The sequence below is a fragment of the Oncorhynchus kisutch genome, unplaced genomic scaffold (assembly GCF_002021735.2).
Source record: "Oncorhynchus kisutch isolate 150728-3 unplaced genomic scaffold, Okis_V2 Okis01b-Okis20b_hom, whole genome shotgun sequence".
NCBI classification, from domain to species: domain Eukaryota; kingdom Metazoa; phylum Chordata; class Actinopteri; order Salmoniformes; family Salmonidae; genus Oncorhynchus; species Oncorhynchus kisutch.
The window spans coordinates 156,235-172,500 of NW_022261978.1; the positions used below are offsets into that span (position 1 = coordinate 156,235).

General features: G+C 44.3%; 1 protein-coding gene across 1 annotated transcript; it reads right to left on the minus strand.

Annotated features, from left to right (window-relative positions):
- Positions 1 to 3,883: 3,883 nt before the first annotated feature.
- Positions 3,884 to 15,765, minus strand: LOC109879562 (protein FAM83F-like). Its single transcript, XM_031811493.1, has 5 exons — positions 15,179 to 15,765; positions 6,443 to 6,610; positions 5,967 to 6,088; positions 4,635 to 5,365; positions 3,884 to 4,482 (listed from the first exon to the last, which is right to left on the minus strand). The coding sequence occupies exons 1-5, from the start codon at positions 15,647 to 15,649 to the stop codon at positions 4,433 to 4,435; spliced, it is 1,542 nt and encodes a 513-aa protein (XP_031667353.1). The 5' UTR covers positions 15,650 to 15,765; the 3' UTR covers positions 3,884 to 4,432.
- Positions 15,766 to 16,266: the final 501 nt, after the last annotated feature.

Sequence of the window (16,266 nt, forward strand, 5' to 3'; positions counted from 1 at the left end):
TACATATCCACAACCTGGGAGTACATATACACAACTTGGGAGTACACATACAGAACCTGGGAGTACATATACAGAACCTGGGAGTACATATACAGAACCTGGGAGTACACATAGAGAACCTGGGAGTACATATACAGAACCTGGGAGTACATATACAGAACCTGGGAGTACATATACAGAACCTGGGAGTACACATACAGAACCTGGGAGTACATACAGAACCTGGGAGTACATACACAACCTGGGAGTACATATACACAACCTGGGAGTACATCTACAGAACCTGGGAGTACATATACAGAACGGAGAACATATACACAACCTGGGAGTACATATACAGAACCTGGAGTACATATACAGAACCTGGGAGTACACACACAGAACCTGGGAGTACACACACAGAACCTGGGAGTACACATACAGAACCTGGGAGTACATATACAGAACCTGGGAGTACATATACAGAACCTGGGAGTACATATACAGAACCTGGGAGTACATATACAGAACCTGGGAGTACACATACAGAACCTGGGAGTACATACACAACCTGGGAGTACATACACAACCTGGGAGTACATATACACAACCTGGGAGTACACATACAGAACCTGGGAGTACACATACAGAACCTGGGAGTACATATACAGAACCTGGGAGTACATATACAGAACCTGGGAGTACATATACACAACCTGGGAGTACATATACACAACCTGGGAGTACATATGCACAACCTGGGAGTACATATACAGAACCTGGGAGTACATATACACAACCTGGGAGTACATATACAGAACCTGGGAGTACATATACAGAACCTGAGAGTACACACACAGAACCTGGGAGTACACACACAGAACCTGGGAGTACACATACAGAACCTGGGAGTACATATACAGAACCTGGGAGTACATATACAGAACCTGGGAGTACACATACAGAACCTGGGAGTACACATACAGAACCTGGGAGTACACATACATAACCTGGGAGTACATATACATAACCTGGGAGTACATATACAGAACCTGGGAGTACATATACAGAACGGAGAACATATACAGAACCTGGGAGTACACATACAGAACCTGGGAGTACATATACAGAACCTGGGAGTACATCTACAGAACCTGGGAGTACATATACAGAACGGAGAACATATACACAACCTGGGAGTACACATACAGAACCTGGGAATACACATACAGAACCTGGGAGTACACATACAGAACCTGGGAGTACATATACAGAACCTGGGAGTACACATACAGAACCTGGGAGTACATATACAGAACCTGGGAGTACATATACAGAACCTGGGAGTACATATCCACAACCTGGGAGTACATATACACAACCTGGGAGTACACATACAGAACCTGGGAGTACATATACAGAACCTGGGAGTACACATACACAACCTGGGAGTACATATACACAACCTGGGAGTACACATACAGAACCTGGGAGTGCATATACAGAACCTGGGAGTACACATACAGAACCTGGGAGTCCATATACAGAACCTGGGAGTACATATACACAACCTGGGAGTACATATACACAACCTGGGAGTACACATACAGAACTTGGGAGTACATATACAGAACCTGGGAGTACATATACAGAACCTGGGAGTACATATACAGAACCTGGGAGTACACACACAGAACCTGGGAGTACATATACAGAACCTGGGAGTACATATACAGAACCTGGGAGTACACACACAGAACCTGGGAGTACACATATAGAACCTGGGAGTACATATACAGAACCTGGGAGTACATATACAGAACTATTGTCTCTACCATGTTCTTCTATTCATGTTTATGTTTTATCTTGTTCTTTAATTGTTCAATTGATTATTTAATAAATGGCAAACAAAGGCCATTGTGAACATGTCAGATTACTAGGTGGTGGTTGCCTGTAAGTACAGACCTAGGATCAGCTCCCTCTCTCCCAGTCCTATTCTCAACCATCAGAGTTAATGTTAAACTGACCTTAGATCAGTGGTCAGGGGCAAATCCACCAATAGGGTGAGAGCAGTAAGTCCTGTTTTCAGTCAGAAGGAAAGGGACACCTGCATGTTCCGGTTGAACACACACACAAACACAGGTTACTCTATCTCTCACTTCCTCTTACTGTGTGTGTGTGTGTGTGTGTGTGTGTGTGTGTGTGTGTGTGTGTGTGTGTGTGTGTGTGTGTGTGTGTGTGGACATGTTTAACTATTATAACTATAAAGAGCAGTAAACAAACAAGAATTGGACAAATTGGGGACATTTTTTCCATCCCCAAGAGGTCAAATGCTGTTTCTAGGGGGTTAAGGTTAGAATTAGTTTTAGGGTTAGAATTACGTTAAAGGTTAGAGTTAGGAGCTAGGGTTAGTTATGGGGTTAGGGTTAAGGAAAGGGTTAGGTTCGGGGTTAAGGTTAGGGTAAGAGTATGGGTTAAGGGTTAGGGAAAATAGTATTTTGAATGGGACTGAATTGTGTGTCCCCGCAAAGTTAGCTGTACAAGACTGTGCGTGTGTGTGTGCGTGTCCAACACTGATCTCTATAGAGAAGTGACCCCTGTTGGTGGTGTTGGGAACAACACCCTAGACAAAAGGACCATCTCCTCATCTGACAAAACTAACAGTGGTACAACCCAAACCTCCTTATCCATTTCTAATGGACATAACTGATTGTCTCATACCATTATGGTTCTGTGTTGTATTGAGAAAACTTAACACAAACTGAGTCTGTATCAATGGCATAGCCTGGATATAGCCTGTGTATAGCCTGGATATAGCCTGTGTATAGCCTGGATATAGCCTGTGTACAGCCTGGATATAGCCTGGATATAGCCTGTGTATAGCCTGGATATAGCCTGTGTATAGCCTGGATATAGCCTGTGTATAGCTTGGATATAGCCTGGGTATAGCCTGTGTATAGCCTGGATATAGCCTGTGTATAGCCTGGATATAGCCTGTGTATAGCCTGTGTATAGCCTGTGTATAGCCTGGATATAGCCTGTGTATAGCCTGGATAAAGCCAAGTTAATATCTTCTGATTATTACAGCTCTACATTAATGAGTCATAGGCTAAAAACTGCTATAGAAAAACATTACTACAGGTGTTTAAAGCCTCAGTTGTGTTTAATGCTCCAGGGTGAAGTTTCTCCTCTGTGCAGATCTAGGATCAGTTCCCCTCCCCCAATCCTAACGTTAACCATTAGCGGGGGGAGATGTCAAACTGACCCCAGATCAGCGTTTATGGTCAGTTGGCACAGTGATGAGTGGTCTTTAGTCATCAACACCTCTCATTGCCTTCCTGTGTGCCTCTGTACTTCCTGTTTCAGTGTTGCGCCACACACACATCGGTCCTCCCTTGCATCAGTTCCCCTCACGCCTGTAGTTCCTCTCTGTGGTTAGAGCTGTAGCAAACACCCAGAGAGGAGGGAGGGATGGGCGGGGAGTGTGTTAGAGAGAGAGAGAGAGAGAGAGAGAGAGAGAGAGAGAGAGAGAGAGAGAGAGGCTTAGAACTGTGTACACCTCCAGAGAGAGGGGGAGAGGGTGAAGGGCAGAGAGAGAGCAAGAGGGAGAGAGAGATGGGGAGGGGATACGATGTATTTGTGAGGAAGTGACAATGCTTGGTCCCATCAGCAACACAGTGCACAACGAGTCCACCTCCCACACATACGTCAGAGCGTCAGAACAAGTGTTACAGCTATTGAATCTATTCTGCTCAATCAGGTCTACAGCCACTAGATGGCAGACCAGAATCATCACTGTCTACAGTGCCTTCACTGAAGACAAAGACATGACCACAGAAACCTTAAACCTCACACATAACTACCACTGGCGAATCAGGCCACAAATGTTACACGACTAGAAAACTCAGAAAAACATGATCGTTTTTAATGTACTGAATAAACACACACTCAAATACCCATTCAGATCCATTTCCCAACCCCCTTATCATTGACATCCGTTGGTCACAGCATGAAACACACACATTAATTAATTACACATTAATTACATACAAGACTTCACAAGGCAACATGACGTTATTCTTTACATGGTCAAATAAGAATCACAGACTTGGTGCTCAGTGACAGCGCTTCTTCAACCTGGAATCCATAGTGATGAAACCGCCAGGTCCACGTTACACTATTACGACGAAGACGTTACTTCAAACATGGATGCTCTTTTCCTCAAAAGAAAAACAACAACTAATGTGCCTGGGGGCGGTCAGTGGCGCTGTTCCACCTATCGCCGGTCTCTGCTTTAAGGACGCCTCTGTTTGTCCAGAGAATATCTCTGTACAGAGCAAGTAGAATTGACACATTATAGTAATTATTGCACCAGATCCCAAAGGTATTATTGAATCCCACAGAGAACCAGTTGAGTGGGGTGGTTTGAATCCGGAGTGACTCAGGTTTAGAATCAGGATGGACTACATTTGTTCTTTGTTGATGGCCTGCGGCTCTTCAAGCCTGCAAGAAAGAAAGGAGGGAAGGAGTAAAATAGTACAATGGTTAAATGACTTGAGATAAACAGAGATATACAGGTATCGACATAACGCCGAGAGAGGGAGAAGGAGAGGATCAAACTGAGCTAAAATAATGAGACAAGAAAAACAACTTACTGTCATTGTCTTGTGTGTTGACAGTCTGTTGAGAGGCACTCTTCAGGCTCATTTTAAACTTCTTACTCTTCATTGGTTGTTTCACCATGACTTCAAGGTTATTCATCTCCTCCATACTATTGGTTCCCAACGATGTGGGGGAGGAGATTGGACTGGTTGCCGGGCTATCACCCCCGGTGTCCACGCTCTGATTGGCTGTCGATTTCCCCTTGAAGAGTTTCCTAAAAGAAGGGCGGGATTTCTTCTCCAAAATGCTGTTGTTTTTTTTCGTCCCCACCTTCCCTCCGTCGGGTGGTAGCGGGGTGAGTTGATCCAACCACTCGCTGTTCACCTGCATTAGTCCCTCAGGACCCGCAGTTATAGCTGTCTTTTCTATGCCTGGTAGATCCTGCAAGGACCCCATCAGTCCAGGAACACTATTCCCGTACACCAAAGAGTATTTGGGGTTGTGGTATTTATGTGCAGGCACCTGGAGATCACCTCCACGCGAGTTGCCTAGACTGACCTGGAATCTGGATGTGGCGGCTCGTAACTGGGGTTTTACGGGCTCCACTTTGAGCCGCGCGGCGGAGGCCATGTTGGGAGGTGGGCTGAGGTTGAACTCCTTGTAGAGGTCCAGTTTTTCGGACACGGCGTAGAGCTCGCAGAAGTCGCGGTCGAAGAAGTCGATCACCTGGCCAGTCATGACCGTGATCATGTTGCGGTCCATCCGAGACGAACTCCATGAGAAGCTAGAGGAGAAGAAGATCACAAGAACAATGTTTACGTCTTCAATAAAGACACAGTGAAACACACACAGCAAGAGAAGCTAGAGGAGAAGAAGATCACAAGAACAATGTTTACGTCTTCAATAAAGACACAGTGAAACACACTCAGCAAGAGAAGCTAGAGGAGAAGAAGATCACAAGAACAATGTTTACGTCTTCAATAAAGACACAGTGAAACACACTCAGCAAGAGAAGCTAGAGGAGAAGAAGATCACAAGAACAATGTTTACGTCTTCAATAAAGACACAGTGAAACACACACAGTAAGAGAAGCTAGGAGAGAAAGAACAGATATGTGTTATGTCTTGGAAATAAACACACAGTAACACACACACATGACAGAGAGCGAGAAAGAAAGAGAGGAAGAGAGAGAGAAGGAAAGAGAGGGAAGAGGACAGAGAGATAGAAATAGAGGAGAGAGAAAGAGAGAGATAGAGAGAAGAGAGAGAAAGAGAGAGAGAAAGAGAGAGAAAGAGAGAGAGAGAAAGAGAGAGAAAGAAAGAGAGAAAGAGAGAGAAAGAGAGAGAGAGAAAGAGAGAGAGAAGTATACAGCTACTTTCTCTCACCTGTAGGAGCCGAACATGACTTTGTCCCCATCCACCAGCATGTATTTACTACACAAAGAACCAAGGAGTCTACCGAAGGACAGACCCAACCCTGTCCCCTGAACTGTACGAGTCCTGATGTTCTGAAAGATACAACACACACAGTTACATAAAGGGTTTTGGTAACATAAACAAAACGAACGGAGACCAGCAAGATTCTCCAAACACACAGAAAGACATCAACTCATGTGTGTTAAACCTCCCATGTCCAAACTACCATTAACATAGAAGTCTTTTCAATTTAAAATGACAAAAATCACTTGACATTTCATTTATTTAGCAGACGCTCTTATCCAAAGAGACTTAGAGTTTTTCCTCACTGGTCCCCCAGGCATGTCACATGATCACACATGACACAGGGCCCTTGTACAACACATAAGTGAGTAGCCTAAGGCCTTCAATGCTCCTCTGCTTCAGGATGAGGGACCGTCTCTTACCCGCAGGTGCTGAGCTCCGACCTGCAGCCTGCAGCACATATCCAGGAAGTGTGGGACCCCGCTGACATCCAACAGGATGTAGACGGCCACGGAGCGCCGCGACGCTGCGTCCAGCAGGTCCTGCAGTACCTGGATGTCTGTCAGCAGGTCCATGACTATAGCTAACACCTGAAAGATACAAATACAATCAAACTTTATTTAAACACCTGGAGGGAGAAACACAGCAAAGACATTTAAATCAAACTATATTTAATGGTCAACAACTAAATGAAAACAACATACAATATACACAATGAAATATAGGTAGAACAATACATGGAAATAAAAAGTGATAAAGATCAATAGTTGTGAATCATATCGCGTGAAAGTGAATAAAACAATGAAAAACCTCCCTGCCAAAAGGCCATACAACAATCACTGACTGTCAGGCTGAAAGCACAAGCTGGGCCTATAGAAAACATGTAGGCTTATACACTAAACCTGTTATAAAGGCTGAAAGCACAAGCTGGGCCTATAGAAAACATGTAGGCTTATACACTAAACCTGTTATAAAGGCTGAAAGCACAAGCTGGGCCTATAGAAAACATGTAGGCTTATACACTAAACCTGTTATAAAGGCTGAAAGCACAAGCTGGGCCTATAGAAAACATGTAGGCTTATACACTAAACCTGTTATAAAGGCTGAAAGCACAAGCTGGGCCTATAGAAAACATGTAGGCTTATACACTAAACCTGTTATAAAGGCTGAAAGCACAAGCTGGGCCTATAGAAAACATGTAGGCTTATACACTAAACCTGTTATAAAGGCTGAAAGCACAAGCTGGGCCTATAGAAAACATGTAGGCTTATACACTAAACCTGTTATAAAGGCTGAAAGCACAAGCTGGGCCTATAGAAAACATATAGGCTTATACACTAAACCTGTTATAAAGGCTGAAAGCACAAGCTGGGCCTATAGAAAACATGTAGGCTTATACACTAAACCTGTTATAAAGGCTGAAAGCACAAGCTGGGCCTATAGAAAACATGTAGGCTTATACACTAAACCTGTTATAAAGGCTGAAAGCACAAGCTGGGCCTATAGAAAACATGTAGGCTTATACACTAAACCTGTTATAAAGGCTGAAAGCACAAGCTGGGCCTATAGAAAACATGTAGGCTTATACACTAAACCTGTTATAAAGGCTGAAAGCACAAGCTGGGCCTATAGAAAACATGTAGGCTTATACAATCAACCTGTTATAAAGGCTGAAAGCACAAGCTGGGCCTATAGAAAACATGTAGGCTTATACACTAAACCTGTTATAAAGGCTGAAAGCACAAGCTGGGCCTATAGAAAACATGTAGGCTTATACACTAAACCTGTTATAAAGGCTTAGAAACAGTGACATCTTATAAACAGTGCCATTCTTCAAACTTTTATGCCAATTCCTGCAATTCTGCACATTTTACAACGGAGCTGAGAGACAATGTTGCCGTTTGAAATCTAGTTTCCTGCAGTTCTAGGCATTGTGCCATGGCTGAGGCTGTGCTCTTTTTCTCAAACATCATAACAAAATGAATGCTGCTAAATTCATTGTTTTGGGACCTTTCAACTTTCTCCCTGAGCTTTAATGTTGGTGATTGTTAGTTCTCAGAGATGATACTATGAACAAATATATATGTCCATTATCTTTACCACATACTGTATATCTGATTTTAGTGCTTTAAATTTACACTGAAAGTGTTTTTTCATCCCTACAATTATACATATTTATATATATATATATATATTTTCATCCCCCATCTATTCATCCCCTATCTATTCATCCCCCATCTATTCATCCCCTATCTCTACGTATTTCAATGGAAGAAAATCCCTGTAGCTGACCCTAGTTGCCCCAACACGTCTCCTAGTTGCCCCAACACGTCTCCTAGTTGCCCCAACACGTCTCCTAGTTGCCCCAACACGTCTCCTAGTTGCCCCAACACGTCTCCTAGTTTCCCCAACACGTCTCCTAGTTTCCCCAACACGTCTCCTAGTTTCCCCAACACGTCTCCTAGTTGCCCCAACACGTCTCCTAGTTGCCCCAACACGTCTCCTAGTTGCCCCAACACGTCTCCTAGTTGCCCCAACACGTCTCCTAGTTTCCCCAACACGTCTCCTAGTTTCCCCGAAGCTGCCAGGCTGGCAGAGACAAAGCAGAGACAGAGACAGGTATGTGGGGAGGGGTGTAACACAACAAAACACCTGAGGAAGGAACTAGAAAGTGGAATCTCAGCTATTATCTTTCCTCAGAACTGGTTCTGTCCTGCTTAGCTTTTACTTTCTGTTTGATATGGGGAATTATTGAAAGAGTATGAATTTCCATGGACCTAGAACTCTCTGGAGCAGGTTGAGACCGATACACCGACTTGAATGTGTCCACAACATAACACTGCCTTTTCAGTCTGCATCACAACAAGGAGTGGACGTTTATATAGTTCCTGAGATATAGGTGTCCACAACATAACACTGCCTTTTCAGTCTGCATCACAACAAGGAGTGGATGTTTATATAGTTCCTGAGATATAGGTGTCCACAACATAACACTGCCTTTTCAGTCTGCATCACAACAAGGAGTGGATGTTTATATAGTTCCTGAGATATAGGTGTCCACAACATAACACTGCCTTTTCAGTCTGCATCACAACAAGGAGTGGATGTTTATATAGTTCCTGAGATATAGGTGTCCACAACATAACACTGCCTTTTCAGTCTGCATCACAACAAGGAGTGGACGTTTATATAGTTCCTGAGATATAGGTGTCCACAACATAACACTGCCTTTTCAGTCTGCCTCACAACAAGGAGTGGATGTTTATATAGTTCCTGAGATATAGGTATCCACAACATGACACTGCCTTTTCAGTCTGCATCACAACAAGGAGTGGATGTTTATATAGTTCCTGAGATATAGGTGTCCACAACACAACACTGCCTTTTCAGTCTGCATCACAACAAGGAGTGGACGTTTATATAGTTCCTGAGATATAGGTGTCCACAACATAACACTGCCTTTTCAGTCTGCATCACAACAAGGAGTGGATGTTTATATAGTTCCTGAGATATAGGTGTCCACAACATAACACTGCCTTTTCAGTCTGCATCACAACAAGGAGTGGACGTTTATATAGTTCCTGAGATATAGGTGTCCACAACATAACACTGCCTTTTCAGTCTGCATCACAACAAGGAGTGGATGTTTATATAGTTCCTGAGATATAGGTGTCCACAACATAACACTGCCTTTTCAGTCTGCATCACAACAAGGAGTGGATGTTTATATAGTTCCTGAGATATAGGTGTCCACAACATAACACTGCCTTTTCAGTCTGCATCACAACAAGGAGTGGACGTTTATATAGTTCCTGAGATATAGGTGTCCACAACATAACACTGCCTTTTCAGTCTGCATCACAACAAGGAGTGGATGTTTATATAGTTCCTGAGATATAGGTGTCCACAACATAACACTGCCTTTTCAGTCTGCATCACAACAAGGAGTGGATGTTTATATAGTTCCTGAGATATAGGAATTCCTTGTACACAAAACGATATGGGCATAATAAACTCTACTGGGAGTAAGATAAGAAAGACACATTCACTTCCAGTGACAGAATGTGAAACTAAAGCCTTGTTCACACTGCAGGCCTTAATGCTGACTGTCCAAACAGCCAGTTACAAGGGCCTACCGGGGTTGGTTTGATAGGGCCTACCGAGGTGGTTTGATAGGGCCTACTGAGGTGGTTTGAAAGGGCCTACCGAGGTGGTTTGAAAGGGCCTACCGAGGTGGTCTGAAAGGGCCTACCGAGGTGGTTTGAAAGGGCCTACCGAGGTGGTTTGAAAGGGCCTACCGAGGTGGTTTGAAAGGGCCTACCGAGGTGGTTTGAAAGGGCCTACCGAGGTGGTTTGAAACGTAGCTTGAAATATCCGATTCCACGTGGCTTTTGGCTGTTCAGACGGCATGAAAAATAACAGATTGGAATCGGACATGCAAAAAAAAAGAGGATTTGAGTCACTTCAGAATGGGAACAAGGCTCAACCAGGATGCCTACACAAGCTTTATTCTGGAGACCACCTCAGCAATGTGAACAAGGCTCAACCAGCATGCCTACACAAGCTTTATTCTGGAGACCACCTCAGCAATGTGAACAAGGCTCAACCAGGATGCCTACACAAGCTTTATTCTGGAGACCACCTCAGCAATGTGAACAAGGCTCAACCAGGATACCTACACAAGCTTTATTCTGGAGACCACCTCAGCAATGTGAACAAGGCTCAACCAGGATGCCTACACAAGCTTTATTCTGGAGACGACCTCAGCAATGGGAACAAGGCTCAACCAGCATGCCTACTCAAGCTTTATTCTGGAGACGACCTCAGCAATGGGAACAAGGCTCAACCAGCATGCCTACACAAGCTTCATTCTGGAGACGACCTCAGCAATGGGAACAAGGCTCAACCAGCATGCCTACTCAAGCTTTATTCTGGAGACGACCTCAGCAATGGGAAAGGGTGGAGGAGGAAAAGGTTTCTTCATTCACATGAATGTTCTCATTCAGACAAGGAAAAAGGCTGTATGCTGACATTACATTCTCCAGAGGAAACATGCCGAGTGAAGTGTTCTGTGTTATAACAACGGGGCCTGTGTTGTGTTCACAAAGCCTGGTACAGTAGGAGTGTTGACCAGCTTGGCCTTTTAGATCATAATGGACCGGGGAGACCTGATCCTAGATCAGCACTCCTACTCTAACACATACACTTTATGAGTACGGGCAAAGAGAAACAACAAGTAACAGTATGAAATAATTCAAGTTAAAACCTACAACACCACAATGTCTTCCATCTAACAGTAGCCGCAACAAAATGCACTCATTGTTAATGTCATCCATGTAAATGTTGTGATGTGGATCACACAGTAATCTATTGTACTGTATGTAGATGAGGACAACCACAGTATGCTAAGATAAACACACCACACCTGATTATGTAGGTCCCTGTATCACTACTGTGTGTGTGTGTATATGTATGTATGTGGGTGTGTGTATGGACGTGTTTAACTATACATGAGGGGACCAGAAGTCTCCACCAGAATAGTAAACAAACACAAATTTGACCAACTGGGGACATTTTGTTAGTCCCCATGAGGTTAAATGCTGTTTCTAGGGGTTTAGGGTTAAGGTTAGAATTACTGTTAGAATTATCTTAAGGATTAGGATTAGGTTTAGGAGCTAGGTTTAGGAGCTAGGGTTAGGTTTAGGAGCTAGGGTTAGGAGCTAGGGTTAGGGTTAGGAGCTAGGGTTAGGGTTAGGAGCTAGGTTTAGGAGCTAGGGTTAGGTTTAGGAGCTAGGGTTAGGGTTAGGAGCTAGGGTTAGGGTTAGGAGCTAGGGTTAGGTTTAGGAGCTAGGTTTAGGAGCTAGGTTTAGGAGCTAGGGTTAGGTTTAGGAGCTAGGGTTAGGGTTAGGAGCTAGGGTTAGGTTTAGGAGCTAGGGTTAGGTTTAGGAGCTAGGGTTAGGGTTAGGAGCTAGGGTTAGGGTTAGGAGCTAGGGTTAGGTTTAGGAGCTAGGTTTAGGAGCTAGGTTTAGGAGCTAGGGTTAGGTTTAGGAGCTAGGGTTAGGGTTAGGAGCTAGGGTTAGGTTTAGGAGCTAGGGTTAGGTTTAGGAGCTAGGGTTAGGAGCTAGGGTTAGGAGCTAGGGTTAGGTTTAGGAGCTAGGGTTAGGTTTAGGAGCTAGGGTTAGGTTTAGGAGCTAGGGTTAGGTTTAGGAGCTAGGGTTAGGTTTAGGTTTAGGAGCTAGGATTAGGTTTAGGAGCTAGGGTTAGGTTTATGAGCTAGGGTTAGGTTTAGGAGCTAGGGTTAAGGTTAGGAGCTAGGGTTAGGTTTAGGAGCTAGGGTTAGGTTTAGGAGCTAGGGTTAGGTTAGGGTCAGGTTTTCGGTTAGGGTAAGATTACGGGTTAGGGTTAGGTTTAGGGGCTAGGGAAAATAGGATTTTGAATGGGACTGAATTGTGTGTCCCCACAAGGTTAGCTGTACAAGACTGTGTGTGTTTGTGGAAAAGGAGGGCCGAACTGGCCCCCATTAACATTGACGGGGCTGTAGTGGAGTGGGTCGAGAGTTTCATGTTCCTTGGTGTCCACATCACCAAAGAACAATCATGGTCCAAACACACCAAGACAGTCGTGAAAAGGACATGACAACAACCCCCCCCCCCCCCCCCCCCACAGCTGCACCATCGAGAGCATCCTGGCCGGTTGCATCACTGCCTGGTATGGCCAATGCTCGGCATCTGACCGTAAGGCGCTACAGAGGGTAGTGAGTACGGACAAGTACATCCCTGGGGCAAAGCTTCCTGACATCCAGCACCTCTATACCAGGCTGTGTCAGAGGAAGGCCCAAGTTATAGACGGTTCTCTCTGCTACCACACGGTAAGCGGTACCGGAGCCCCAAGTCTAGGTCCAAAAGCCTCCTTAACAGCTTCTACCCCCAAGACATAAGACTGATGAACAATGAATCAAATGGCCACCCAGACTATATACATTAACCCCTTGTTATTGTTATGTCATTTTCTTGTGTTCTTTATTTTAAAAATAGTTTTACTTTTTTATTTTCTTAACTCTTTCTATAACTGCATTGTTGGTTAAGGGCTTGTAGGTAAGCATTTCACTGTAAACTATTTGATTTGATGTGTGGGTGGTGTGTACTTGCAACCACATTCTCTCCATTTCTCCTAACTGTAAACAAACTGCTTCAAAGCTTCAGGCTGCGGTGTTCCATGACATCCTGTTTGGCATAAACACACCTGAGAAATGACTTTCATATGTTCTCATTCACTCACTTGACAGGTCGGTGAACTAGAAGTAGGGTGATGTTGCCACTACCTGGGTCAGTTTGACATTTCTCCCACTAATGGTTAAGGTTAGGATCGGGGAAGCTGATCCTAGATCTGTACCTAGAGGAAACTTCAGCCCAGAGCGGTAAACTACCCAGGGGGAATCCCCTGTAGGTATAAATAGACAGTGAATAGCACATGTACATGACATTGTGGAGGCTAGCTGCCGCCCTGTGACCTCACATTAAAACACGGTCATATATGTAACATACGGTATATGACAAAGGTTTAACATGTCATCATACTTCTGTAACAATATACTGTATTGACACAATCATTTTTCCCGTGTTTTATTTAACCTTGATTTAACTAGGCAAGTCAGTTAATAAGAACAAATTCTGATTTAGAATGACGGCCAAAACCAAACCGGACCAAGACATTGATGTGATTGTGTGTTGTTCTAAGACCCAGTTGTACAAAGGGAGGAAATGTGTCATGGACTGACTGCCTGACTAACTGACTGCCTGACTTACTGACTGACTTGCTGATTGGGTGGCTCTGACTGGATGACTCACTGGTTGACTGACTGGGTCAAGATGGGTGGGTCCAAAATGACTCAGTCTCTAGTGACACGATAAACAAACTTCGCTAAAGGCAACTGAACTAAGCAGCTCTGACTCCAGTTCATCCTGTTATGTGCTGCCAACATGCTGAGGGATTTCTTCATTCATCACAATGGAATAGAACCCCCTTTATCTCTCCTGTGTGCTGTTTTACTGGGAGGTTGTACGCATCCACAAAGGGTGGAAAGTACAGACAGTGGGTGTGTGTGTCTTTGTATATGTGTTCTCTGAATAGCCTAATCATGAAAGCTAGCCTAACTTTAATTGACATGACAGAATGTTTCCTGTGTAATAGGGAAATCAGCTGTTCGTTCAATGAGGGTATTCAACAATGATATACGTCATCAGACAGGAATCATGGCCCGTGGATGATCCCCCAAGTTTACGTGGATGATCCCCCAAGTTTACGTGGATGATCCCCCAAGTTTACGTGGATGATCCCCCAAGTTTACGTGGATGATCCCCCAAGTTTACGTGGATGATCCCCCAGGTTTACGTGGATGATCCCCCAGGTTTACGTGGATGATCCCCCAGGTTTACGTGGATGATCCCCCAGGTTTACGTGGATGATCCCCCAGGTTTACGTGGATGATCCCTCAAGTTTACTGGAAATAATAATAATAACAAAATAAAAGGTTAATCGTTGGACGTAAAAGACTGTAAAAACACCAGGAAATCAGCGCCAAGTGATTTACATTTAAGAAATATGTTCCCAAGAATTCCCACGCATAACAGAGAGACACGTGATCGTATATAAACGTAAGCAAGGTTTGAAATTATTATGTTTTAGTCAAAAAATATAATATCTATATATATCTGTTTGGGCTTCTTGCGGTCAATTTGCAGTCTACAAATTATATGGAATTATGTTCAGGCCTCTTGACAATCCTCTCAACAAAAAATATCGTCCTGCGGTTGAATCTAGTTGATGATCACTCCTCTACAAGTTTAGACACTCACTTCCATATGCCCCTGCTGATGCACGGACGCACACAATCGATCCATTCTCTCTATTCAATCACCGCTTCTCCGCTAACCCCCCCAGACGCATTTGAAGTTCTCTGATAAATTACTATATAGATTACTTTCCCATGAAAAAAGATGGCTTCATGAGTTAGATTCTTACCTCACATTTGAGATACATAGGCCGGGGCTATCACTATCCCAATAATAAACCAATACAACACAGTCATTAGTCCTGCGTTATTCAGTTCATCACTATGTCGTTACATCATTATTGAACAGTATATACCCACAGTTCACCTTGGTAGCTTCTTGGATCAGCCTACGAATGACCTCCTTGATGTGCGGTCCGTTCTCTTTTGGCGGGTGCGTGTGAACCGCCACGCGTGTGACCCCCTTGAACAAACCCCCGTTGGGCCAACCGAGATCCAACGGCGGCACCTCTGTATCCGACATCTGCGGCCAGTACGTCGAATGGTGCCCCGAGTTCGCTTTGGAACCGTCGGGTTTCGCCTTTAATTCTCCGCACTTCTCTTCATCTTCAGTGTCATATTCTTTGAAAGTGTTCCTTATCGTTTTAATATCACGGGCCGAGAGAAAGTCTTTCACTTTGTCCTCTTTCAGTCGCATTTTGAAAGCGCCGTCACCGTTTTTGAGCAGTTGTTCAACCGCCGCGCGTTGTTCTTCGCTGTAGTAAAACTCCGGTTTGGACTCCGGGACGTTCTCTTTGATGTGGCCGTCCTCCATGCATGTTAGCTGGGACTCGGCCATGGCTGGACACCGCTGTGTCACCGCTAGACTGAAGCCTATGGGTAAAGTCGCACAACCGCTGATTTTAAAAGGATCCGGAAGATACACGGTTACCTACCTACCTACCTACCTAGGCTACCTGTGTGACGTTTGACTTTGACAGCTAACCTCAAATGCTGCGTTCATAAAACTGGGAACTTGGAACTCGGAAATCTCCGACTTCAGTGCGTTCCATACAACTGGGAACTCTGGGGGAAAAACGAGCTCCGTCTGTGAAAAATCCTTTTGAATGGTCATCCAAATCTGAATTCCAAGTCAGAAACTCGGGCATCCTAGAGCTACTTGAATTCCGAGTTGGATAACCATTCAAAAGCGCATTATTTTCCGAGTTCCCAGTTGTCGTGAACGCGGCATTACCTGCCATAGGGGCGGGACGATAAATACCTTATTATATGACGGAAATCACCCTATGGAAGCGCCCAACGCGTATGTGGCTATCATGCACGTGACTGTCAGACTGTTATTATTGTTGGACTTCGAACAACCCAGATATTTGTGGCTCTTCCTGGAATTGGTGTGATTCCACAGTTAGTTGATCCAAGGCTATTGCTCTCACACAAGTCAAACTCTAAATGAAT